At 42.8% G+C, this 24956-nt stretch overlaps 13 protein-coding genes and 1 non-coding gene across 14 annotated transcripts; 7 read left to right on the forward strand and 7 right to left on the reverse strand. All coding sequences in view use genetic code 12, as the record gives it.

Moving 5' to 3' along the window:
• Positions 1–1010: 1010 nt before the first annotated feature.
• PSN45_002028 (uncharacterized protein) lies at positions 1011–5111 on the forward strand (the record flags this gene model as incomplete). The annotated part of the gene is made up of 2 exons (XM_066157782.1): positions 1011–2661; positions 3310–5111. The coding sequence occupies 2 exons, from the start codon at positions 1011–1013 to the stop codon at positions 5109–5111; spliced, it is 3453 nt and encodes a 1150-aa protein (XP_066013879.1).
• A 544-nt stretch (positions 5112–5655) lies between these two features.
• Positions 5656–6057, reverse strand: SWF1 (palmitoyltransferase swf1; the record flags this gene model as incomplete). The annotated part of the gene is made up of 1 exon (XM_066157783.1): positions 5656–6057. One exon carries the CDS (start codon positions 6055–6057, stop codon positions 5656–5658), a length of 402 nt encoding a protein of 133 aa, XP_066013880.1.
• Positions 6058–6745: 688 nt separating this feature from the next.
• Positions 6746–7645, forward strand: PSN45_002030 (uncharacterized protein; the record flags this gene model as incomplete). Its single annotated transcript, XM_006689370.2, has 1 exon — positions 6746–7645. The coding sequence occupies one exon, from the start codon at positions 6746–6748 to the stop codon at positions 7643–7645; it is 900 nt and encodes a 299-aa protein (XP_006689433.2).
• A 317-nt stretch (positions 7646–7962) lies between these two features.
• Positions 7963–9513, forward strand: TRM1 (RNA methyltransferase tRNA(m5U54)methyltransferase; the record flags this gene model as incomplete). The annotated part of the gene is made up of 1 exon (XM_006689368.2): positions 7963–9513. One exon carries the CDS (start codon positions 7963–7965, stop codon positions 9511–9513), a length of 1551 nt encoding a protein of 516 aa, XP_006689431.2.
• Positions 9514–9874: 361 nt separating this feature from the next.
• On the reverse strand, positions 9875–10425 carry PSN45_002032 (uncharacterized protein; the record flags this gene model as incomplete). Its single annotated transcript, XM_006689367.2, has 2 exons — positions 9875–10033; positions 10396–10425. The coding sequence occupies 2 exons, from the start codon at positions 10423–10425 to the stop codon at positions 9875–9877; spliced, it is 189 nt and encodes a 62-aa protein (XP_006689430.2).
• A 500-nt stretch (positions 10426–10925) lies between these two features.
• CCE1 (cruciform cutting endonuclease) lies at positions 10926–12005 on the forward strand (the record flags this gene model as incomplete). Its single annotated transcript, XM_006689366.1, has 1 exon — positions 10926–12005. One exon carries the CDS (start codon positions 10926–10928, stop codon positions 12003–12005), a length of 1080 nt encoding a protein of 359 aa, XP_006689429.1.
• Positions 12006–12033: 28 nt separating this feature from the next.
• Positions 12034–13563, reverse strand: PSN45_002034 (uncharacterized protein; the record flags this gene model as incomplete). The annotated part of the gene is made up of 1 exon (XM_066157784.1): positions 12034–13563. One exon carries the CDS (start codon positions 13561–13563, stop codon positions 12034–12036), a length of 1530 nt encoding a protein of 509 aa, XP_066013881.1.
• A 308-nt stretch (positions 13564–13871) lies between these two features.
• Positions 13872–14369, forward strand: SEC11 (Signal peptidase complex catalytic subunit; the record flags this gene model as incomplete). Its single annotated transcript, XM_006690206.1, has 1 exon — positions 13872–14369. One exon carries the CDS (start codon positions 13872–13874, stop codon positions 14367–14369), a length of 498 nt encoding a protein of 165 aa, XP_006690269.1.
• Positions 14370–14478: 109 nt separating this feature from the next.
• Positions 14479–14552, reverse strand: PSN45_002036. The gene has a single exon. It is a non-coding gene; the product is annotated as a tRNA-Asn (tRNA).
• Positions 14553–18442: 3890 nt separating this feature from the next.
• On the reverse strand, positions 18443–19780 carry PSN45_002037 (uncharacterized protein; the record flags this gene model as incomplete). The annotated part of the gene is made up of 1 exon (XM_006690204.2): positions 18443–19780. One exon carries the CDS (start codon positions 19778–19780, stop codon positions 18443–18445), a length of 1338 nt encoding a protein of 445 aa, XP_006690267.2.
• A 332-nt stretch (positions 19781–20112) lies between these two features.
• PSN45_002038 (uncharacterized protein) lies at positions 20113–21537 on the forward strand (the record flags this gene model as incomplete). The annotated part of the gene is made up of 1 exon (XM_006689364.2): positions 20113–21537. One exon carries the CDS (start codon positions 20113–20115, stop codon positions 21535–21537), a length of 1425 nt encoding a protein of 474 aa, XP_006689427.2.
• A 4-nt stretch (positions 21538–21541) lies between these two features.
• On the reverse strand, positions 21542–22999 carry BUD22 (bud site selection protein 22; the record flags this gene model as incomplete). The annotated part of the gene is made up of 1 exon (XM_006689363.2): positions 21542–22999. One exon carries the CDS (start codon positions 22997–22999, stop codon positions 21542–21544), a length of 1458 nt encoding a protein of 485 aa, XP_006689426.1.
• A 54-nt stretch (positions 23000–23053) lies between these two features.
• Positions 23054–24346, forward strand: TRM13 (tRNA:m4X modification enzyme; the record flags this gene model as incomplete). Its single annotated transcript, XM_006689362.1, has 1 exon — positions 23054–24346. The coding sequence occupies one exon, from the start codon at positions 23054–23056 to the stop codon at positions 24344–24346; it is 1293 nt and encodes a 430-aa protein (XP_006689425.1).
• A 53-nt stretch (positions 24347–24399) lies between these two features.
• On the reverse strand, positions 24400–24903 carry PSN45_002041 (uncharacterized protein; the record flags this gene model as incomplete). The annotated part of the gene is made up of 1 exon (XM_006690202.1): positions 24400–24903. One exon carries the CDS (start codon positions 24901–24903, stop codon positions 24400–24402), a length of 504 nt encoding a protein of 167 aa, XP_006690265.1.
• Positions 24904–24956: the final 53 nt, after the last annotated feature.

Consider the following 24956-nt stretch of genomic DNA (forward strand, 5'->3'; position numbering starts at 1 on the left):
GGAGTAGAGCGGTTAATAAAAAGTAGAATATTGAAAGTAGTCAACTCAGTTACTTGAATGTTAATACACATTGCACTAGATATGCATACGGCCCATCAAAAAACAATAATACACGTGCTATCACATTCCAGCTTCATATCATTATATTCATCGCCGTCGCCGTAGGTTTGGGTCTTCCCTAGCAGACCATAACCCCAAAAGACAAACAAAACTGTAAGCCACAAGTAACTTGGTTTTGATCTTTGAAAACCACCCGTTTCTTTCATTTTCATTTATCAAACAGCCGTAGCATGTTTTTCTCTTTAATTATATAACATTGTGTATTTTGATAATAAGACAAATGTGTGCAGTTGAGATGGCCCTGATTCAGCGAAGTATAGCCATTATCCTGGCCAGTGGCGATGAAATTGTGTATTTTATACCAAAAACACTAGCTTTCGTGTGTCACTTTATTTCGAATTTGCGATGACCCATACACCCACCAGGGGCAATGTCAAACAATTCCTTGGGGAAATCTTTCTTATTTAGGACAAGCAGATCTCAGACTACTTCACTTGTAATCCGATCTAGAATAAACCTAGTTGAATTCTGTCCTTGGAAACTATCAAGTTCATTGCTTAGAGGCATACAATCTGAAAAATGCGTTCCAAATGATGGTCAGGTTGCTAAGTTTCACAAGATTTGACCATGATGGTAGGGGATTGAAAAGAGAAGGAAATGTTTCCTCGATCTTGAAGAATAGGACATCCACAAACGGTTTAATAATGGTGTTTGATTTTAGGAAAGAACAGGCCGCACAGCGGACCTTCTTTTCTACTTTCAAAAGTTCTGTCCGGTATACGTTCAAAAGAACTTGTCTTTGTGGATATGCCCCTGCATATTTTTCTATTTTTGGTCATTCGGCTGCAAATTCATGCAACTGATTATAGGAAAGTCGTAACTATATAAAGAGCTGATTCCCCCCTGTTTTTGAGAATCCAGGATTTTTTTTGATTCTACTATTAGCTACAATGATCAGCTTCAGTAAACCAATTTCCCCCTTCAGTTACGGCAAAATTTCCCCCAAGAAGTTCGCTTCTTGCCCCCACCTTGCTTCTGACTTCAAATTATACAACGTTTTCGCCATTCTTGACGATTTCCCTCCTGTACCACAAAAGACCAGTTTGACCACTAACATCCATTCTAGTGGATGTATTGGTGTTACTGCAGACTTTCAGCTGTACCACTACTATTCCATCTTTGACAAGACTTCTGCCTTGGCGAAGTATGATGGTACTTTGGATAATGAAGTTGACTACTTCAACTATTCTACCATCTTTGGAAAGGAGGACAGATGCTTTGGTAACCCTCAAGGTTTAGTTAAATCTGGTGGCTTGACTAGCCTTACATCCGACTTGGACCTCTATGAATTCTTCACCATCTTTGGAAAATGTGAAGAACAATACTCTACTGACTATAACTTCTATGATTTCTACTCCATTTTTGAAAACCACAAAACCAAAAAACATCAGAAAACTCAAAACTCCTACAAAAACAATAAGCTTGAAGAAAACTATTATGACTTCTTCACAATCTCTGAAAACGAAAAACAACCCTACTCTACTGACTATAACTTCTATGACTTCTACTCCATTTTTGAAAACCAAAACACCAAAAAAAACCAAAAAGTCCAAAACTCCTATAAAAGCTATAAAACCGAAAACTGCTGCTATCTGCTCACTTCTGACTTCAACGGGTTCAACTTCTACAATTTGTTCAAGGACTGTGCTCAGTCAGCTTCGGGCTTTGAATTATATGACTTCTTTAAATTTTTCGAAGAAAAGGTTCCAGTTTCTGGCTCTAAGGTGTACGAATTCTACACTGGTTCTCAAAAGAAGCTGGGATACTCTTTAGAAAAGTTGAAGTCCGAATTTGTTTATTTGCCAAAGTCTAACTTCTCTAGCAAGGTTTTCTTGTCAATTTGGGAACTGTCTTCTTTTCCCAAACTGGTTCGTTTGGCAAACGGTGAAATCGTTACCGAAACACTTGGCAAAGCACTCTTGCCAAAATGTCAGTCAGTTTCATTGCCAACTTTGAACTCCTTACCAAGCCTTCAAAAGGTTCCAAAAGATTATGGATATACTTATATTTTCAAGCTTGGGGCGGTTTTAGCAAACCGGTCATTGTCTTCTTTGCACAGGCTTGACGTGCATTTGAGAAACTCTTGCCTGGTTTATTTGCCAGACAATGTTTCCACATTTAATTTTCAACCAAAACCTGAGATGGTTTCCATGCAAACCTATTGGAAATCTTCGAAGAGAACACAATATTCTTTGGAGTTGGTTTCTACTTCCAAGGAAATGTTTCTTGCTCTCAAAGAATCCACCATTCTGGAAATGGTGTGGGAATACTTTTCTGATGACGATATGTCTATCGCGAGTCTCAGTCCCTCCATCTTAGAAGCTTCTGACTACGGTAAGGATGTTTGTGAAAAATTCTCAAGCTCCTGCTCCTCATTGATGGCTCTAAGCCCTCTCATCCCTGAAACTGATCTCAGCTTAGTGGAACAAAGAGAGGCCATTAGACAAATCTTAGACTCCAAGCCCAAGTTAATGATTCTTCCAGCACCAGATGGTGACTTAGAAGGCAAGGCAGTTGATAAACAACACTTATCACCATTCCGTAAAGTTTTCCTGAAGCTTAAACCTCGGAAATTATTTGCATTATTTGCATCAATTAGACACCTGAAAAGATAAAAGACAAAAAAAATCTAGATCACGAAATTATGTAAAAGATATGTACATTTTAACAATCCTTTTCGAAAGTTTGCTAGTATTTAGTTACTCTGTAAATTGGAGAATGTTCAGGTCATTAACACATGGGCTTGAAGTGTTCCAAGAAATCATAGGAGGTGCAGACGGCTGAACGGGATACTTTTGGTAGTCTATGCTCACCAGCCGAGCTATCTTTTTTGAGAACCAAGTGTCCAAAGACGCTTGTAGTACGTTTACGAGAAAATGGACATTTCCATGTTTGTCCAATTGGTTTAATGGCAGCTTCTCAAATTGGAGTTAGAAGAGCACTAAGCGTTTTCTTGCTCTCCCGAGTTGCAGCTAGAATACGCTCCATGCTCTGGCACTTGCCTCTATCATTGTAGAATTGTTCATCGTACCTCATTATACGTATATAGAACACCTCATACATATACATTATGTCCTCTTAACTACCTCAAGGTCTCTGAAACTACTCACCCATTCATGCTAGTCCCTATCAATGCGCGATCCAAATCTTTCGCGCTTCTGCAACCCATAATCACTACTACAATGTCAGACTCAGAGGACTTTCAATCAGAAGAGTCATACGAGTTTGAGTTCGAGGATGACGATGCAAGTGAGCAGGAAGCCGAAGTCCAAGCTGACTTTAATGATAATGAAAAACTTCAGGTTATGTACTATAATGCAAAAGCATTTAAGGATGAAGATACAAGCATGGCCATACAGAAGCTACAAGAAATTGCAAAGTCTGAAGTGTCCCCGGACTCTATACAGTGGATCTATAAATCCCAAAAGCAGATTGCTAAAATCCATTATTCCAATCATCAACTCGACCAAAGCTTAGTGTCATTACAGCATCTATTAAAGCTTGTTCCATATATGGAAGACAAACCGTACTTAGATGAGTCGCTCAATAAAGTGTTGATAAACTACGGAAATATCAAAGACACTGGGTTTAGACTCGAGTTATATCAGTTCATTCTTCAGTTCATCAACTTGACTGGTAGCAGGACTGGAAATAATAGACTATGGATAAAATGTATTCTCAACAAGTTTTCGATCTTGTTACAGGCCCGAAAATTGGAAGAGTGTTCCCAGATGGTTGACCAGTTGAATAAAAAGCTTTCCAGTGTATCGGAAGTGACACGGAACTCATATATTTTGGAAGTAATTGCGTCTGAGATTGAGCTTTTGTCTCTTTACAAACCCCTCAATGTGGCGAGATTGAATTACTTGTATAAAAAAAGCATGACAATTGCCTCTCCAGTTACGCATCCACGAATAATGGGAGTCATCAAGGAATGTGGAGGGAAACTTGAGTTTTTCAAAGGTCACTATGAGGTCTCAAGAGCAAACTTTTATGATAGTTTTAAAAACTTTGACGAATGTGGAGCCAACGAAAAGGACCAAAGTTTCAAGTACTTGATTTTGCTTTCCGTCATCACCGAAAATCAATTCAATCCGTTTGAATCTCAGGAGACTCAGCACTATGTCCAACAATCAGATTTCCAGAAATTGTTAGTGATGATTGAATGCTTCAGTGAGCTCGACTTGAATACCTACAAAGATTGCTTAAAGGAGTTGGGGGATGATGAGTTTTTCTCGGATGAGATCTTTATTCAGTCAGCTCAAATCATCCGGGAATTGATTGTAGATAAGATTCTTTTGAACTTTTTCAAGTCATATTCTCTCATAACCTTCAAGTTCATTCAGGATTCTCTTCGAATAAGTGAGTCTCAATTGCAAGATAAACTCCTAGCTCTTGGCTGCTCAGGAAAATTGGGCTCCGTCAAGGTCAACTTTATAGATAAGGTGATTGAGTCTAAGGCCTCAAACTCAAAAAGTCTCCACTACCCACCGACACTCGACTCAAAGCAAATTCTCACTAATATGAAGTGCTTAAGCTGTGTCGGTTTTCTTAGTGGGCCTGCCACTATTGAGGATGATGGCATGAATATCGATGAACCAAGCGGTGATACCAGTCCGACTGGTTCGGGCACCAACGAAGATAGTGTCGTTGAGACACCTTTGGTGCCAACCCCGAAGCCTGTTGAGTACAATACCAATTCAGTGACTAGCCGTTTTCTCTTTCTTTCGAGCAAGACTGATAGGGAGAAGGATATTCTTACGATAGTTGACCACTGGTTTGGTATTTTGAAAAGCTCTTTTCCAGAACCTTTTAGGGTTGAGTTGAGTACAATGGACCAGATTTTCACCGAACAGAGACTTGGTCAAAGTAACCCAGATGTCATCGTCCAGCTTCAGAATAACCAAAGCGAAAGCTTTGACCCCAAAGAAAAAATACGGCTTCTTCAGGTTTGGTGTAAAGAGTTGTTGAACAACTTAAATAATACTTAGTTCAATTTAATAAATGAGGTGGCTGCAAAAAGTGAAAAGTACAAATTTCACAAAAGTTGAAAAAGTGACTTGCAAGCTTGATACTTTCAAAACACCTTCATTGGCAGTCCCTCTTAATTCAAGTCAACCAGAAACACTATTGGTCTAACACACTAAATTACTCACTATCTCGCAAAAATTATGTACCTCCCCAAAATCAGTCTCTAGTGCTTTCTCTCCATCAAAGAACTCGCAGCTCTGAAAATTTTTTTTTGACTTCACTTGTTCTTCTTTAAATACTTCTAAACGTATGTGAATTTCTTCAAGAGTATATATGATTAATCATAATATGCGTTATCGTCATGATTTAACCCATTTTTACAATGTCTTGGGTTTCAAAGGAAATCAACCAACACCTAGATGATATACTCGTTCTTCAGAGAAATGTACTAACTAAAGTAGAAATAGGTTATACCCTTTGTCACTCACGCCACTTTTATTCTACTGTGTCCGATGTGGTACAATCTGTGCTGCATCTTTTAAACGTCGTTTCTTGTATTAATGTCTAACCCATATACTGGGGAAAAAACTTTTCATGGAAGTTACGCTTGAACCCCTGGTCATAAATATTGTCTATCTCTTCCACACTAGACACCTTGACGGCATCATTGTAGAAGGGGAACACTTGTGTGTTCTGCATGTTGATAAGCTGGTTATCCACCAACTCCAAATACTCACCGTTTCTCTTGTATAAAGAAGAAATCTGGACCAAATACTCTATTTCACCCCATTTATCTAGCTCATTCGTGGTGATACCAAGGTATATGTACCGAAATTGTAGTCCTGTGAATACTGCCACCACCATGTCGAAGATCACGCAGAGGATCATCAAGCATCCGGTAATTTTATGGTCTCTATCGATTTTGATGCTGTGAGCAAGTTGCCGTGGCGGTATCACCTGTGCCATTATGTATGCGCCGTATGCCAAAATAGTGAGGTTTGACACAAGCCATAGGATGAAGTATCGGTAGTTGTAGTACCCCACACAGTTGTTGATCCAGATGCAATGGTGGTCAAACATCATCACACAGTTCCCACACGTAGAGCAGTGCTTTGACCTGGCGGGTTTCTCGAACTTGCAGGTGCGGCAGAAGTTGTTCCTGAAGTATATGATGTCGTTGTGGTGGAACTTGCTGTTGGCGGTTTGTACATTGTACTTGTGCACTTCACCTGGATTCGATACTACGCACACGAGGGTGGTAAAGTACACTGATGCAATGGTGAATGCAATGGAAATCTGGTGCACAAAGCTATATTTTATGACAGCCGGAACTAGTTTCCAGGTGCATGAAAAGAACTGGAACAAGCAGAAGGATAATGTACCGATATAAAAGATAGGTACCAGCCAATTGAATAGCGGGTGATTGAGGGAGCTGATGTGTCCCAAAGCACGAGAGTTGTACCGGAGAAAAACCAAGCGGGCCTTTTGGATCCATGAGCCTCTGAAACTCGGAGAGTCGCCGAATACCAATATGACAATAAGTAGGATAATCACTAGTGCCAAAAATCCGCTCAAAAGCATTTTAGTTCATTTAGCAGCAAAAGCCTAGTACGAAAGTGCGCGGGTCTCGTCTAAGAAAAGTTTAGATTTCAACATGAATTACGTTGACACGATAGATAATGAGTTGGACTCCTACACTAACCTCATGGAATCTATACCGTTCACGGACGTGACGCCTACTGCCAAGTTTCTCAATGTCTACAAGTTGAACTACAAGGAGCTTCACAAATTCGCACAGTCAAATCCGTTTCCATTGGGGTCTAACAAGCTTCTTAAGCTATGTATCAGTTTAGGAAACCTTTTCAAGTCGTACCAGCTCGATGAAGAGATGCACAATCAACTGAAACAGCAGCAGAACACGATCAACAATAAATTGGGGATCCAAGCCACCGGCTCCTACAGACAAACGTCTTCTTCACTGAATCCCTTCGAAAGCCCCAAACACTTTCTCAATTCCAATCCTACCACCACCCAGCCGCTATACCAGATCAAGTTCATCAAGAACCTTCTCGTTATTCTCAAGAACTTCGATATCGGCTTCACGTTGAAGGACAATTCACAGTCAAGCACCACGCTAAACCAGTATGCAAACTCTCCCATCAAGTTGAACTCCCGCCAACTCTTAATAGAGAAGCTTGAAATCAACATCACCTTGGACACTCTCTTCATCTTCAAGAACTTGCTCATGATCTTGGCCAAGATCTTGGGGATTTTGAGGCAACACTTGATCATGAACAACGAATTAGGGTTGTTCAACACCACCACCACCAGTGTCAACAGCAGCATCAACGAGCAGAGTTCGATATTCAGCCTGAATTCGGCGAGCTCAAACTCATCGGACTCGTTCATTAGCATCGACGAGTACGTGAAGATCCTCAATCAAATATTGGGCCGGTTGTCCAATGGGTTGATAGAGCCGTTTTTGAAGTACATGCTCACGTTTGTGAGGGGCAGTGTACAAAGTGAGTTTAAGACCCTAATCACCAGTTTGTAGATGGGTACCGACCCCTGGGTGTAATCATATGTAACATTAATGACAATATATTATAAACTTATCAAAAGTACCAATTGGCAAAGCGGGCCCACAACACCTTACTGAAACGCCTTCCCAACAACTTCCCAATCAATGGGAAAATAATCATATTCACAAGCCCCGTGATCTGCTGCACGCTCTCTTCCCATTGTTCTTGTGCCGATAGCACCGACTGCGAGTAGTCGGAATCTGTTTCGTACCCGTCGTAGTCCAGGAGCATTATTAACGGTTCCTCGAAAACAAAATGTTCGCGATGGGTGAAAAACTCTCTCATCTTTATGATAAAGACCGCAGTAAAAACAGGTATGAGCATAGTGAAAGAAGGTAAAGCCGAGATCGTGGGCGGCGAAAAGGTGTTCTACAACCACATCCAACAGTTCAACCGGGACTTATCTGTGATGGTCATCCAGAGCTGGTACAAAAAGTACGGCCACACCCTCAATAAGAAACGAGATGCGACCGGCGAGCAGCCATCAAACTTCATCAATATTTTGGAGGCCTTGAGCGCTACGGGGTTGAGGTCCATTCGGTATGCCAAGGAGATTGAGCATGTAAACAAGGTGGTGGCCAACGATCTTCTTGCCGAGGCCGTCAAGCTCATCGATGAGAATGTTGAGCACAACCAGTTGGGTGACAAGGTCAAGTCCAACTGTGGAGATGCCATCAAATACATGTCGTCGACCAACCAGAAGTTCCACGTGGTGGACCTTGACCCGTACGGGACGGCGGCACCATTCATCGATAGTGCCCTTCAGTGCGTCAAGGATGAAGGTATTTTGCTTGTCACTTGCACCGACGCCGGAGTGTTGGCAGGTAGTGGGTACCCTGAAAAGTGCTATGCGCTCTACGGAGGCCATAATTTTGGTAACACCCTCATCGGCAGTGAGCTGAATCACGAGGTAGGTATCCGGTTGATTCTTCAGAGCATTGCCAGTACGGCTGCAAAATATAAAAAGACCATTGAGCCTCTTTTATCCTTATCAATAGACTACTATTTCCGGGTATTTGTCAAGGTCAAGACCAGTGCGTTCGATGTCAAGGAGTTGGCCTCCAACACGATGTTGACGTACCACTGTACCGGATGTGGAGACAAGCACAACCAGCACATGGGACGGCGAGTGAAAACAGAAAAGAGCTACAAGTATCAGACTCCCAAGTTGGTGAACGTGGGAAGCCGGTGCCCGTACTGTGAGTCGACCTACAACTTGGCCGGGCCCATGTATGGGGGTCGTATCCATAATCGGGAGTTTGTCAAACAAGTTCTCCTGGTGAACGCGCTGTGCGACAAGGACGTCTATCACACGAGTGAACGAATTAAGGGAATGCTCACATTGGCGCTCCATGAGCTCGAATTACCGTTCTACTTCAACTTGAACCAGTTGCTGTCGTTCTTCAAGAGCCCACCTATTTCCATCAATGAGTTTTCCAAAGCATTGGGTAATTTAGGGTACAAGCTTTCTTTGACGCACGCGAAGAAGAACTGTATCAAGACCGATGCCCCATGGAACGTGATTTTGGACATCAATAAGCAGTGGTTGATCAAGAAAAACAACGAGTTGATAGCGGACTACGATGCTGGTAACCTCACCAAAACTGACAAATTGACTGCAAAAATAGACGTCTTGCGTCAGGATCCCAGTACAAACTTGAACTTGAACCCGAACATGATCGGGTACAAAATTCTCAAGAATTTAAACTCCGATACCACGGTAGATTTTGATACTGATAACGAGGAAAGTGACAAGATGAAACACTTGCGCAAGCTTAAGATGGTCCGTTACCAGGAGAATCCCAAGAACTGGGGTCCCAAGGCCAGACCTCCTACTTAATTGTACATAGAAAACTAATAAAATGCGCATACAGGCAGCCCGACATTCTGACTAGACAACCATTGGTGAACAACGCTCGTCAGTTGACCTGCCCACTGGTTGCACTCTCAACTGACGGTGAGGCGTGGGGCAATGCTCGAATTATATGCCAGAAGACGAAATATGCATCAGTAGATTGACACCGCAAGGCGTAGCAACTGATCTGCCGAGGGCGCGAACTTGACAGCCTCATTTTTTCGTCTCCTTCGTCTCCTATTTGCTAATAGCTTTCTACATCTTTTGCTAGAGTTGTTCATTAAAAATACATCTATTAAATTAAAACTAGGTTAAACAAATTGAAATTAGGCTTTTGTTAATAGACTTACAACAACAAAGCAACACCAGCGGCAGCAGCGGCACCCAACAATCCGGTGGAGACAATAGCAGCACCAGATTCGTCGGAGGAGGAAGATCCGTTAGATCCGTTAGAAGCGTTAGCGGCTTGGACAGCAGTAATGGCAGTTAAAGCGACGAGGACAGACTTGAATTGCATTTTAAAATATATTGGTGGATAAGGGAAAAGAAAAATTTCTCAGAGTACTTCGCAAACCCTTTTATAGTTTTTGGTAGCTGAAAATTTTTCTCCTTCTCATTCAGCCTGCTTCCTAAAATAGAAGTGTGAAATTTTTCTGCTGTGTGAAGGACTACACGATATGTTACACTTAACTTAATTGAGTTAATTTTCTGCCTAAAATGAACCGCTTTAGGAGGCTCCAAGCGCCGCAGCCGGTGCACCACTATCTCCCTGACCACAGCCGTGCTACCCCAATAACGTGATAGAGCATCAAGTTTAAGTCTTAGTTTCCTGGACTTGTTACCATCTTTTTCCCCGGAGCCACTTACCTTAGTTGACTCATTCTCGGTGACACCCATAAATTTCTGTGCAACCTTAATTTTCCGAAAAGGGGGCGTCCGCCTTAGAAACAGACGCGACTTTGCCCCGAGCATTTCGAGGCTGCACTTGCTACACAGAACAAGGAGGACGTGTAGCAACGTGTGGGTATGAAACGTGCTGGGCGTAGATAGTGGGGGGGTTGGCGTGATTACCTTCGTCATCTCCGTTACTGGGGTCGCCGTGCACACCGTATTAGTGGTACACGCGGCCATCGGCCTCGTCTAACACTAATACGAATACAATCACAAACGTAAATATCGTAGTCCCAAAGCACCCGAGTGGTTGTTTACGTTTGGTTATCGAGTAAGTGAATAAGATGTTTGTGCCCCAAATTTCTTTGTATTTTATCGGGTAGCCCAGTCGATTGTTCTTTCACCACGCGATTTTTCATTTCTCGTTACAACCTTTTAAAAGGTTAGCGCAGTACTGGCTCCTAATCTCGCTCCTTTACCCGACCCATTTGACGAGCCTAAGACGTATGAATCGCCTTCTTCAGCATAAGGCTGAAACCCTCAACCAACTTTCGGTGCTTTGTGGCGTGCCCATACGGTCTACTAAGGTGGAGAAAGCTCGTCTGCTTCTTCATACCATCAACTTCTACCTTCGTCTACCACCCACCCTCGACTTGGTGGCTATTGACATTGGAATCAAGAACTTTAGTTACTGTAAAATCACCGCCTTTGACGTGGCCACGTTTTCCCCCACCAGTTTACCGCTAAAGGTGCTGTTCAATAGCTGGAAGACCATTAACTTGACGGAAAAGTACCCACCCAACGGCGATTTCGATAAGTTCAACCGGTACGGCTCGTTTGACTACAACGACTTGCTTCACGATAAGTATTACTTGAGTTATTTGAATTATAGGGTGTTTCAAGAGCTCTTTACTCCCAACCAACACCACTTGAATGTGGTGTTGATCGAAACTCAGCGCACAAAGTCCAACAACAACAAGGTGACGTTGCCCAACATTCTCGGCAACTACCACTTTGAAAATCTTTTCTATGCCCAGATGCTCCGTACGACGTTGGAGTCCAAACAGCCCTTGGAGTCCTTATTGTTACCGATGAACTCCAATAAAATGACCAGTTTCACTATCAACCGGTTCTTGGACAAGGTGCACATTAACTCGGCCAATTCCAAGAAGCTCCGGTTGAGATTTTTCATCCATCTCGTGAACAAGGGGATTTTGCAGCTTGATTCTTCGTTATCACTTCCCACCGACTCGCGCAAGCTATTGGCCTTTTACAACTCACGGGAGCCAATTAAGATCAAGAAATTGGACGACTTGTTCGACCTGTTCTTGTACAACTTCAACTTTATGTACAACTATTCGAATAGTGTGTGCTTGCACCACTATCTTCAAAAAGAGAAGGATCTCGATGAGCTCGTGCACCTTCTCAATTACGACCAGCTTACGAATCTTCACGACTTATTCACCAACGAGAACTACAGTTTAAACAGTTCTTTTGCCGATTTTCACGAGGGGGTCTCACGCCCTACATTTGACATAGATAGGACCCTCTGGGAATTGGAACCATTGGTTAATGATATAGAATGAATAAATAATGCATTTATCTATGAACAGATCAGTTTTTAATTTCAAAGATCATTTCGTCGTTACCGTCGTTGCCGTCGTCGTTTGTACTGGGTGATGCCAGTTTGGGATCCTGCTCCTCCGGATCAACATCGTCATCGTCATCATCATCTTCTTCATCTTCATCTTCATCTTCATCTTCATCTTCATCTTCATCTTCATCTTCTTCTTCATCATCGTCATCCTCCTCTTCTTCATCATCGTCATCCTCCTCTTCATCCTCTTCTGCTTCCTTAAGAGCAACATCTCTATCGACACTTTTAAGAAGGTTGATTCTCCGTCTCAAAATGTCCACCACATCACTCCATTCCCTCATTCCTCCCATCCCAATATCCCCACAAATCAAAATCTTCTCTACCGGCTTGAGAATCTCGACTCCAAACCCGTACTCGTTGGATGCCAACAAGTTCAACTGCTTAGCAGTAAGAGGATGTGTGTACATGAAGGTATTCATGGCTGGAGCTACCAAAATCGGCTTCTTCACCCCGGTCGCTTGTGGATGAGCGGCGGACCCGGTCTTCGACATCACCGGCCAGTTCCACGACCTTATAATCGAGGTCAACAAATTATCAGAGAGACCGTTGGTGATTTTGGCAAGCGTATTGGCAGACAACGGAGCAATTAACATGATATCGGCCCATTTACGTAACTCGTTGTGGAGAATCAACTTATCGTACGGGTTCTTGGACTTTTTTCCCGAGTTGAAATAGTCCAAAGACTCGTTGAAATTGGCCCATTCATCTTCGTCTCTCCAAATCTTCACCTGGTTATTGATCTTCAACCCCTTCAAGAAATGCGAGGCACTCTTGGTGATCACCAACTGAATACTGATCTTATTGACCCCGTAGATCTGAAACAACTTGTCGATGATCAAAGGCACTTTAATGGTAGCCACCGACCCTGTTGCTGCCAACAAAATATGGAACTTGCCGTCGTCCTCTTTGCTCAAATACTGCTGAAACGGCACCGGTGGCCCCACGGGACTCTCGACAATGGTCTTCTGGGGCTTGCGAGTACTACCTTTTCTGCTGACATTGATGGGCTGTGTGGGCTGGGAGTATCCACCACTGCTGCTATGGGGGGACTTCATCACCAGGTCGACGCTGCGGGACAGTGTGGGGGGCGGTGAGGGCGTAATGGTGTCGTGGAACTTGAACAGAAATATCTGGTCGTTGGAGGTGGGCGATGCCACTCTCAGGCTGCTGTTGCTGGTGGATTTGGACGGAGCCGAGGCGGTGGAGGCCGTGGTCACCACCGGATGCGTGGGTACGCCACCATGGGTTTTGCTCATGAACAGCAACAAGTCCCCGCCACCGGCGGAGTTCTGCCGTGATGGGATCCGGTCCTTATCCTGTTTATCGTGCAATTGGTTCAAGATGGAATTGGTAGCACCAAACGAGTTTTTTCTGAGGTCCTGGGGAGTGATGTTGACGGCGGACGGCTGGGCCGAGATCGTGAACCGGCGGACCTTTTCCTGGTCGTTACTGGAGAAGGATACCGACTGAGATGGTTTAAGAGGCATTCCTGGGTGGTATTGTATACTTTTCTGGGGGCGAGGTTGCTCTAGAACCGTGGGTGCGCGAACGGGAGCGGCATCCGACACGGGCTCGGTGAAGGTGGTGGAGGGCAGGTGAGACAACTTGTCATCTTGGTTTGGTATTGGTTCCATTGCCTTCGTACTAATCCCTTTGCGTAGTTACAAATCACACAACTGACCAGAAAATTTTTATCAGTTGCAGTGACAAAGCTGGAGAGGTACACGACTGGCGCGAAATTCACCGGTCGATTAATTAACAGCACTCAACCTTTTACCAACTGTTAACTAGCACCATGAATTTAAGAACACAAGTGGCCCAGTTCTTAGCGTTGGCATACGTGTTTTCCGGTGCCTATATGACGTGGAAGACGTTGGGAGTCGTTGCAAATACGCATTCGCCCATAGTGGTGGTGTTGACTGGATCCATGGAACCTGCGTTCCAAAGAGGTGATGTGTTATTTTTGTGGAACAGGCAGAAGTCCAATTCAGTCGGCGACGTGGTGGTGTACGAGACCTCCACCAAGGATATTCCCATCGTGCACAGAGTGGTGCGGGAACATCATAATCAGGATAAGCAGTATTTGTTGACCAAGGGTGACAACAACGCGGTGGATGACTTGAGTTTGTATGGCAGGAAAAAGAGTTACTTGACACAAAGTGATTTGGTGGGCACAGTTAAGGGCTACCTTCCGAAGGTGGGATACGTGACGATTTTGTTGACGGAGAATCAATATTTTAGGTTTGGAGTTTTCGGGTTGATGGCATTATCTGCGTTGCTCCAGTCAGAGTAGTAGCATTAATATATGAATGAAACACGAGGCAGTCAGAGACACCGACGGAATCCTTAGTGTTTAAGGATTTGTCATTGGGACTAACAGATCAGATGTTTAAAAAAAAAGACGACCCCGGTGAGGATCGAACTCACGATCTCAAGATTAACAGTCTTACGCCTTAACCAGCTTGGCCACGGAGTCGCTATTTTACAGAAAATGGAACACCTCTTTTCACCCCGAAATAAATGGGATACTTCTTTTTACCATCCACGAAATATATGGCTCTCTTGTGGTATATTAACTTGTGGAGTTGTAACTTCAATGTTAAAAATGAAGGCTGTCACACGAGAGACATGTGTCGGTTTTGATTCTGCACGCCTCAGTGGAAAATACATTATTTAACAGTTGGGAACCTATAAGGAAAGTCATTGAAAATAAGAAAGAGCTTATTACATGTTGAAACTTTTTAATATCAATCCAATTTTATGAAAACCGCAGATTTCAATTATTGGATCTGTGATGGAGTTTTGTATTAAAATCTTGTTTAAACGTCTGGATACTAGCACTATGCCTGTTGTAGATGGACTTAAGGACATATACCAAGGTGAAGTCTGAGTTAAAATATTCCATTTGTTTCATGGAGCAGGCTGCTTACTAGAATTAACAGTTACAATTGATAGCCAATCACCACAGAGATTCGTAGCGATTCCATAGCAATTTAGCAGCTTCAACGGTGAAGTGGTCCCACAAGAAATGCTCTTAGGCCACCTTCATTTGCTTCCTGTTCCATTTCTGTTTCACTGAATTACTCTCATCTTATAAAATATGAGGTATTGCAAGCCTATTCTTTAAGCGCCGGCAAACATAAAATAGTCGATTGCGACGGGAACGATCGAGGGACTAGGTAATTCGTGGCCACTATACTCTTGCGGCAAAGCAGTGTCTGATAGTATTCAAGTTTTGCCGAACAAAAAAAAAAAATGCATAGTGGCACACCAGGTCTTGAAGTTTTTTTACAATATAGGGGCCATGAACAACTACAAGGAGCTCAGAATGAGATCACAATCATGGTGATTGTCTGTCATATAGGATAGGACGCATATTTTCTTGATCTGAAAGGTTTGCCGCCAGCTGATCTCTATCATAACCGCCCGCCTTATTTATTTCCTATTTGAACCCTTTTTTTTGCGGCCAGCTGTTCATAACTCCTATCACTTCAAAGTGCCACCTCACCTGTAATTTTGGCTAACAAGAGCCGATCCCGCCTCTGGACAGGCTGTCGACCCAAATTTCAATCAGAGGTCGCCAGAAAATCCTTGTGTTGGCGATCCTCAAAATGAATTTCACCTACCCAGGGTCCACCGCACGGTGTGATTTACCGGATCTGTTATCACTGAGCAACAAAGTTGTTCATGATGCTGTCACCTATTACAACCTCTAAAAGCTGTAGTTCTGGCTGAAGGAAAGAATAGCCTAAATATGCTACGTGAGTTCCTGCCTCTTTTACCCAACAATGATGACCAATGAAAGCCCGATTCTAAGAATTGATCGTGGCTAGCAAGCGTAAGTCGTGACGCTATTTCTAAAAGTTCTCGACTCCTGGGTATTGCTGATTTGTTCAAAAGGGAAATTTTACTTTGCCGCCGTGGCTTCGTATTTTACATCTATTGTAAGAGCCATTGAATTTTTAATAACTATATAGTTGTATTGTTGATGCAGTGATCTAAGCACCGGTGCATGTAAGTATATGTAAGTATATGTAAGTATATGTACGCCTGGGAGGTGTATATAGTTAATGTACATATACTTTAAATTTTTTTAATTAAAAATTAAAAAAAAATTAAAATTGAAAAAAATCAAAATTAGAATCAAACGTTCATGTCTTGCATATGTAACCATATATAACTATACATATATTATGCAGTACAGGGTGCAGTTAAGCTGAACTTGAGGCGCTTCCGTGAACAATATCTGATTTATCAAATTAAATTTGATAGTGCTTGAACTTTAAATTGCAAGAGTAAACACCACGTCACCATGCACTATCTTTGAGTTAGAAGAGCTGTTTGTGTTACCCAAGGAAATGTTCGGATTTATCACAATATGAAATTTGGTTGAATAGAGACGCCAATGTAGCTTTTGCTAGATTGGCACATTTTAAATATTGTGATAAAATTTCCAAATTTAAAGTGAATAGTGAATATCATTTTGTCAAAAAGAGGGTTCCTAACTCCAGCTTTAAGATCAGCTATTCTTAGCCTCCTTCATTGTTTTCAAACCCCACTCCTTCTTTTTCCCAAAGAATGGAGATATTCTTCGAATATGGTAAAATATTATCGCTGCGTGATCACTTAGTGTAATGCATTTGATATCATCGAAATGAAGCCTTTATCGAGCTGTTCCTTTGTTGAAAACTACTTCACCCGTTAAACACAGCACAAGCATCTGTAATGATACTAAGTGTGGACATTTTCGCAGCCAAGACCCTTTATTTTCCCTGTTTCTCTCTTTTCCTTAATGAAGTGGTGTCCATCAGTATGCATATCCAATATTCAGTTTGTCATTACCACAAGGGAAATAGGTTACTCAGGAATACCAGACTGAGTGGCGAATAATCGAAAGACACTTTTCAAAGCTTCAGCAAACGTTTGAATAAACAGTTTTTGCTCTGACCCTCCCAAAAACATCATTTTCCGAAAGTTGAACCACATACTTTCAAACTGTATACTCAGTAGAGTTTAAAATACCCTCAGTGTCTTGATACCTATGCCTATGAATAGAAGGAACATAACATTGGTAGAAAGGTAGATTCTCATAAGTCTTTCACCTAAGTCTCTTTACAACACTTCAAGATGTATTTGCCAAACAAGCTTATTCAGGGTTGAATTGAGCTTCTCGCCAGTGATAAGTACTTCTATGCATATTTTGACTAAATCTCTAGCTTACTAACTGTGCTATTAAGATTTTAGTAAAAGAAAGAACTTAAAGCTCTTCTGTATAAATGAAGGTTTTTCAAAGTATCAACAATTATGCTTCAAGCTGCTGCATTCACTTCTAAGGAGCACTAAAATCATTAATTAGACGATCCGTGTAAGGAATAATTAATCAGATGGTAAAGCTGCACATCTTTTTCTTTTAAATCAGATTATCTACTATCTACTGCATTCCTCAGCCCGTATTTCCATCTGTTATTAAACCATTGAGTATCCTCCTTTCAAAGACTAGTAAATGGAATCCACACATAGTGACCTTGCTTCAAAGATCTTACAATCCACTTCTTGAACTGCACGAAGTGGTCTACGTAGAAAAGATCATCATCCCACCCAAGTCGATTTTGCACCTTTATTGGCATGCGCGACTCTTCAGTCGCAAAATATATATTCATGCTAGGAAGAAAGGCCCTAGTAACAGGTGCTTCCAGAGGCATTGGGCGGGAAATTGCGGTACGTTTAGCCCAAGAAGGTGCTTCGATAACACTAGTAGCACGGAATAAGACACTTCTTCAAGAAACCTTGCGAACGCTACCCACCACCCAAAACCAATTGCATACAATTGAACCAATTGACCTTCTTAATATCAACGATATAACCTCCAAACCCCATCTTTTCGATGAGGTATCGGTGCTTGTTAATTGTGCTGGTGTTACCAACCACTCTTTACTTCCCCGAATGCTGGCACAAGAAATTGCAAACACTGTACAAGTGAACCTTATTGCACCCATTATACTATCCAAAACCGCATGTAAACCCATGTTGAAACATAAAAATGATGCGGTGATAATCAACATCAGCTCTGTGTTAGCTCTTCTGGACTTCACAATACCAGGGACGTCCGTTTATAGTGCCCTGAAAGCAGGTTTGAATGGGTTTACCGTATCCCTCAGCAATGAGCTCAAAGGGCGCATTAGAGTCAATTCTATTGTACCTGGACTTGTCAGCGACACCGACATGGGAGCCAGAACAAATCTCGATATTGCACTGGTTTCAATTGATCGAGTGGTGGAAGCAACGTATAAAGCTATAGTAGACGAGTCCATCAATGGTCAGTGTATATTAGTGAAATGAGCTTAAAGTGTATATAGTGAAATGAATTTAGGCTTTTTTAATCAAGCGATGAATATGTCGTAAATCGTCGTCATAGTATTTGGAGAATTGGCCATAGTAGTCGTAAAACACTGCAGATGCAAATTTGCCGAGTTTATTGTCCAAAAGCCAGTATATGAAGCTGCTTATCTCATAGTTACTATACTTTAGAGGGATAAACTTCTTTAACTCCTCCATCTGGATCATCCGTAATGTCTTCAAAAGCACACGATGGTGGGCATCGAGGCCTATGAGCTGAATACCAGGTTGACGGTTCGTATAGTAATGGAACAAAAGTATTAAAAGTTTTGTAAGATCGTCTGATTTGCTGAGCAGTTTGTGCAAGTACCGAGAGAAGGAGATCACACCTTTAAACATGGCGTCATTACCAGTTTGAAGTGAGTTGAATAATCCGGGAGTCTCGCTTCCAAATGCGAGCCACAGCTGGATTAACCGTAGAAACCCATAGTAGGTTTCGTTCAATTGGTTCGGATTATAGCTCGACTGTTTTATCAAGCGAGTGAGCATTGTGATGAGAATGTTATTCACTTGCAAATGTGTGCTATTTCTCCTTAAAAGTGCATACACTTCGCTATCATCACCCCCATCCATGAGTTTGTTATTGAGGATCAACGTATCCAATATCAATACCTCGTACTGGTTGTGCCCAATTTGACTGGAAGTCATCCCAATGCTTGAGATCATATTGTCCCAGTATCCGATCAGATTCAACCACCAAAACAAGTCGTTGGAGTCTCCGTCGATTCTGCTGAGCTGCTTGACCGCTTTATCGCCAATATTGTCGTAGTAATTGGCACTATCAAAGTGCCAAAACTCGTAGAACAACTTGTTCAGCATCGACTTCAAGCGCGAGCTGCCCATGACAATCAGCTCTTCGTAAAGCCAGTGGATAAGCGTGGGAACGAGCAAATAAAGTAACCGGGGCAGGTTGAACACAATCACGTGCAATAGATAGCCCCGAAGTATGTCTAATCGAAGTGGTTCGAAAATTGACAGTGGCTGCAACTGAAGCCATGGGTCGATATCGCTCGACAAAGAATGGTGGTATTTTCTCGTAGACTCCGGGAGACTTTTGGGGTCGAAAAGAATACTATTATTCAACTTGTAGTACGACGCTCGCGTCGACAACACCATGGCCTTCCCGATTTCGTACGAGCATTTAGAACCAAGAGGGTCGATAAATGGGGCTGGATTACTACCTGTTTCTAGCGACGTGACGATACTTTTGAAGATGTGGAAAATGTCGAGAAGGTAGCTGTAAAGTTCAGGAGACACGAATGGCTGTAGTGCCTGAAGTCTGGCAGCAGCAGTAGCAGGTTTCACCATTCCTGCTAATATGTTTATGCCAGTATTTGAAGTTGGGGTCGATGAAATGTGAAGCAACAGCGGATTTTTGACGACTGTATCAGTCAATGAGTGGATTCGCGCCACTAGCGGTCGCACCACTCGCTTGCACCGGCTGACGGACCATGGGTTTGTGTTTGTACTCATAGGTCCATAGGTTTGGATCGCGATGGTTTGGTTTTGCACAAATCGCAGTAGCACCGCGAAAGGCTGGTGCGCGCTAAAGAGACAGATTTGAAGACAGATTCTTTTCAACAATGAAGTCTTCAATTATACTAGGGATATACGCTGTGTGTGTAGTCGAGGGACACATCATGGGTGTATCCCCCGAGAAACAACACTTATATGAACCCATTACAGGATCGAATGATGCCGACAAGAAATGGCGGTGCTTGGGAGATCCTTCTATTGTCATTGACTACAGTCAGATAAACGACGATTACTGTGATTGCCCCGATGGGTCAGATGAAATTGGCACCAATGCATGCAAATTCAACCAGTCCAACATGTTCTATTGTGCCAACGATGGTCACATTCCTGGGTACATTGAAAACTTCAAATTAAATGATGGTACTTGTGACTACGACCGATGTTGCGACGGTTCTGACGAGTACATAACAGGGAATTGTCCCAACAAATGCAAAGAGATTCATGACCAGTACGTGATGTATGAAGCGCTTATGGAGGAGAAAGTCCGTCTAGCGGCTTCAACCAATACCAAACTAAAGCAAGATGCTATAGCACTTAAGGACAGAGTCGAGGCAAAGCTCGAGTCGTTTAGGCAGGAAAACGTCAACCTCGTGGACAAACTTACACAACTTGAAGAAGCACAGGCCCATGGCTTTGTGGGAACGCAAGAGCTCCTGGTCTACGACGAAATATCACTGTACACCAATAAGGTTGCAGAGAAGGCTGCTGATTTAGAAGCGACTCACGCTTCCACTTCCCAAAGAGCTAAGAAGTTGGAGGCCATTTTGCATAACTTACTCACCAACTACAACCCCAATTTCAATGATGCAGCTGTCAAAGAGGCTGTTAACAAGTTTCAAGACTACCTTGCTAATAAGGAAGATTCTGATGACGTGAGTGGTATCTCTTCCGATCTCGAGCAGCTCAACGAGTATGCCAAGACGGTGATGGTTGGAGAATCCCATTACAGTTCCCCTGAAACTTTCGACCACACAGTGCCCACATTTGGCAACATGATTCACTACTACATCACAAAGATATTCCGCTTGTTTGATGCGGAGGCCGTCGACCAATTGGTTCTCAAGCACATCAAGACCCCCGAAGGTTTGGACGTGGAGATAGACTCCACTAGAAAGGGAATCAGCACATTGAACAAAAACATCGAAACCCTCGAAGCTGATTTGGCAGCTGACTATGGCCCTGATGACATTCTTCGAGCTTTGGTGGGAAAATGGGTTAATACCAACATAGGAGGCTACGAATATAAGGTTGGCTTACTTAACCAGGTATACCAGGATGGTAACTTGTTAGGAGTCTATTCACATTATAAAGATGGGAAACTATACTACATCAATGGCCATCGGTGCTGGAACGGACCTCTAAGACTGGCAGTGATTGAGTTTATCTGTGGTGATGACCAACAAGTATTGTCTATTGCAGAGCCAGAAAAATGTGAGTACCATATCCAAGTGAGTTCTCCGCTTTCATGTCAAAAGATGAGCCAAAGTGATATCCAGAAGTCTTTCAAGATTGATTATTCCCGTTTATAGATATTCAATCGAACGTTATCTTTTTCCCGGTGAACTTTAAGTTCTTCAACTTCTCTTCTTCCTTCTTCTTGGCTATCCAGGATGGATGTTCTTCCTTCTTTGGCTTGTCTTGTTGTTTGCGTCCTATTGGTGTAAGATTCGAGCCTGAAGGAGCATTTTCTAAGGCTTCTTGGGCTCTGGAACGTCTTTTTTGTTCTCTTTCTTCGAATTCTGATTGTCGACGTTTCTTATCGTTCTCGTAAGCCTCCAGCTCCTTTTGTTTGTGTTTGGCGGTTTTGCCGTACTTTTGTTCCCATATTTTTTGTCTGGCTCTTTGACCTCTTCTGTTTTTACGTTGGGAAGTGACTTGCTTGACGACTCTATCATCATCAACTTGAAAATCACCTTCATCATCGCTGCCTCCAGATATATACCCGGTCGTTAATTCTGGAAGATTGTACTTTTTCTCGACTGATTGTGCATCTTCTGAATCGGACTCCGAATCCGATGCAAAGAAATCATCTTTAGGCTTTTTAGTGGATTTGGTCTTCTTGTTGTCCACAACATCTTCAACATCACTACCAGATGTATCATCGCCAGAAGACTCCTCAGAAGGTTCTTCGTCTGTTACTTCATTGTAATTGATCTTGGGATCAAGCTGTGGACCCTCATCTTCTTGATCTGAATCTACAACCAAATTGTCATACACCGCAAACTTCTCGAAATCAGCGGGAGCTGATTCATCGTTTTCATCTTCGGTATCCAGACCGCTATCATCGTCACTTCCGTCATCTTCACTGTCGCTGTTTTCATCGTTATCTTTCTTTATGCTCTTTCCGGTGGCAGTCCTCCTATTGTTGATTTCCTGTTCCGTCAAGTTACCTCTCACTAGCCTAAACGACCACTCGATTTCAGCCAATACAAGTTTCATCCCCTTCAAGTTCCAAAGGCTCGAGACGTACTTGTGTAATTCCTTATTATTCTGACAGTGATCCTTGAAAAATTTAGTGGGATTGGACAGATGTTGTTTATCTCCAATAACTTGCAAAACCTGTGGATCAATAAACTTTGGTGGATTCTCTCGAGCCGTTTTGTTGTTCAAAACGGCTGCTTGAAGAATCCGAATGACTTTCGAAACAACCATATCTTCGATCAAGTTGTCATTTTGTAAAAACTCTAATACCTGTTTGTTCTCATCGGCCTTTTTTCCCAACTTATGCAAGTCAGCCTTGACAGTCTTCTTTACCTCCGAGCGTAACTTGACAAGTGCCCCGTGGTACTTTCGTCCGAAAACACCTGTTTTCATGTCAAGAATTTGAGCCTGAGCATCGGCCTTAGTAGAAGGCATTTTCTTCATGAGCTTTTTGTTGTCCTTGGCCGCCAAAAGCTTCAGAGTCAGCTTATACCGGGGTTTGCTCCCAAGGAACTTGTTTTCCAAGAGATCTATCTTCCATAGCGTGTTGTCAGACTTTCCCTTCGTCATGAGGATGTGATTTGAAGATTCGATGAGCATCGCGAAAACCTCATAAATCTACAGATGGCAGAGCCTACCAGTAAGAAGAGAAAAACAGAAGACACCCCGGCAGTACCTGTGGTATATCGGTGCGAGTACTTAATTCCCAACCGTACCCGGACGTGTGGAATGCAACGGAAGCAGGACAATAAGTACTGTTCCCATCATATGATAGAAGGTCAATCGGAGCGAGTGCCTTGTCCGTTGGACCCCAAACACACTGTTTGGAAACAGGACCTTTCGCGGCATCTCAAGAAGTGCCCATCTCTTGGAAAGGACTTACATGACCCATGGTATTCCCTCAATATCAACCACAAACTCTCTAATGAGCTTTGTGCACAAACATCTCCTTCACAGACCCAACTAGGTGACACTGAAGAACAGCTTTTGGACGAGTACCTACCGCTAATTCGGGAAGCTGGAGAGCAGTTCACACCACTACGTCTCATATCATCATCCCATGAGGGTCTCTCCAAGAGGCTCTCGGAGAAGGAGCATCAGAAGCATCCTATTCAACAGTCCAGTCTAGCAGGGAACCTCAAGACCAAGGGACTTTTGGGGCCAGATAATTTCTACATTGAGTTCGGATGTGGCAAGGCAGAATTGTCTCGGTTCCTCAACTTATGTATTCTCGAAGAACACAAGTCTACAAATTCCACCAGCACAAACTCGTATGGGTTTGGGCTCATCGATAGAAGTGTGAACAGAATGAAGAATGATCCCAAAATCACCAAGGAAACCACCATTTTCAATGCACAGAACCAGAGTTCCTTGCACCCGTTGCATCCACAAGTCAAACGGACACGTATAGATATCAAGGACTTGGATCTCGATAATTTTCTCGATGGTTGCAAATGTGAAAACGTGGTGGGCATATCGAAACACTTGTGTGGAGTAGCCACTGACATGACGCTACGGCTGCTCTTCAACTCGCTGGTGATTGAAACACAATCACTTAACGGGTTGATGATAGCCATGTGCTGTAGGCACATCTGTGACTACGACCTTCTTCTTCCCTTTTCCAAAGAGTATTTGGCTGCTAAAGGGTTCAACAAACCCTCTTTTAAAGTTCTACAAAAAGTCGTTTCGTGGGCCGTTAGCTCTATTCCAGACTCCAGCACAGGCATTGCCCTGCAATCAAGCCTCTCTTCCGCAGAGAAAACAAAATTGGGTGTTATGGCGAGAAGGCTCATCGATGAGAGCAGGGTCTATGCTCTTCGCAAAATGCTCCCCTCCAACTACACTAGTGAAATTTTCTGGTACGTTGACCAGAACATCACCCTAGAGAACGTGTGTCTCTGTGTCAAACGTAACTAATCAAAACCTCAGTTTATTAGTTCAAAAGAAAATTATATAGAAGTATAAATAGCTTAGATCTTTTCTTCCTTAACACCATGTTTCCAGATGGCCACGTAAGGGGTGGTACCATCTTCACGGTAGTTCAACAACACAATCATGGCATCTGGGTCCATGGATTCACCGGTGTAGAATTCCCAGTCATTGAAAGAACTGACAACCTTCTTGACGTAGGTGGTAGCACCCTTTTCAAAGGTTTCAATGGCATCTGGGTTAACTTCAGCCAAGTGAGCCTTGACCTTCTTCATGTAACCTTTGATGTAGGTCAAGAAAGACTTCTTGTCAAACCCGGTGTTTTGTAATCTGAAGGAGTAGACAACGTTGTTGACAGTTTCAACACCTTCTTCAAGGTCATCACCACCATCTTCAGCAGATGGGTTGGCACCGATGTCGACATCACCACCACCGACTTTGACCATGTCACAATCGGCTTCGTAGATGACTCCGTCGACCAACGTGACGTCGTAGGCGTCGGACAATAATTCGTCTCCAGAAATGAAATCAGTGTAAATAATCATGTTATGTGTTTTAGGATGAGATAGAAGTAAATTAATGAAAATTTTTTTGTCGA

This window comes from Yamadazyma tenuis, chromosome 2, assembly GCF_029203305.1.
Source record: "Yamadazyma tenuis chromosome 2, complete sequence".
Lineage (NCBI taxonomy): Eukaryota > Fungi > Ascomycota > Pichiomycetes > Serinales > Debaryomycetaceae > Yamadazyma > Yamadazyma tenuis.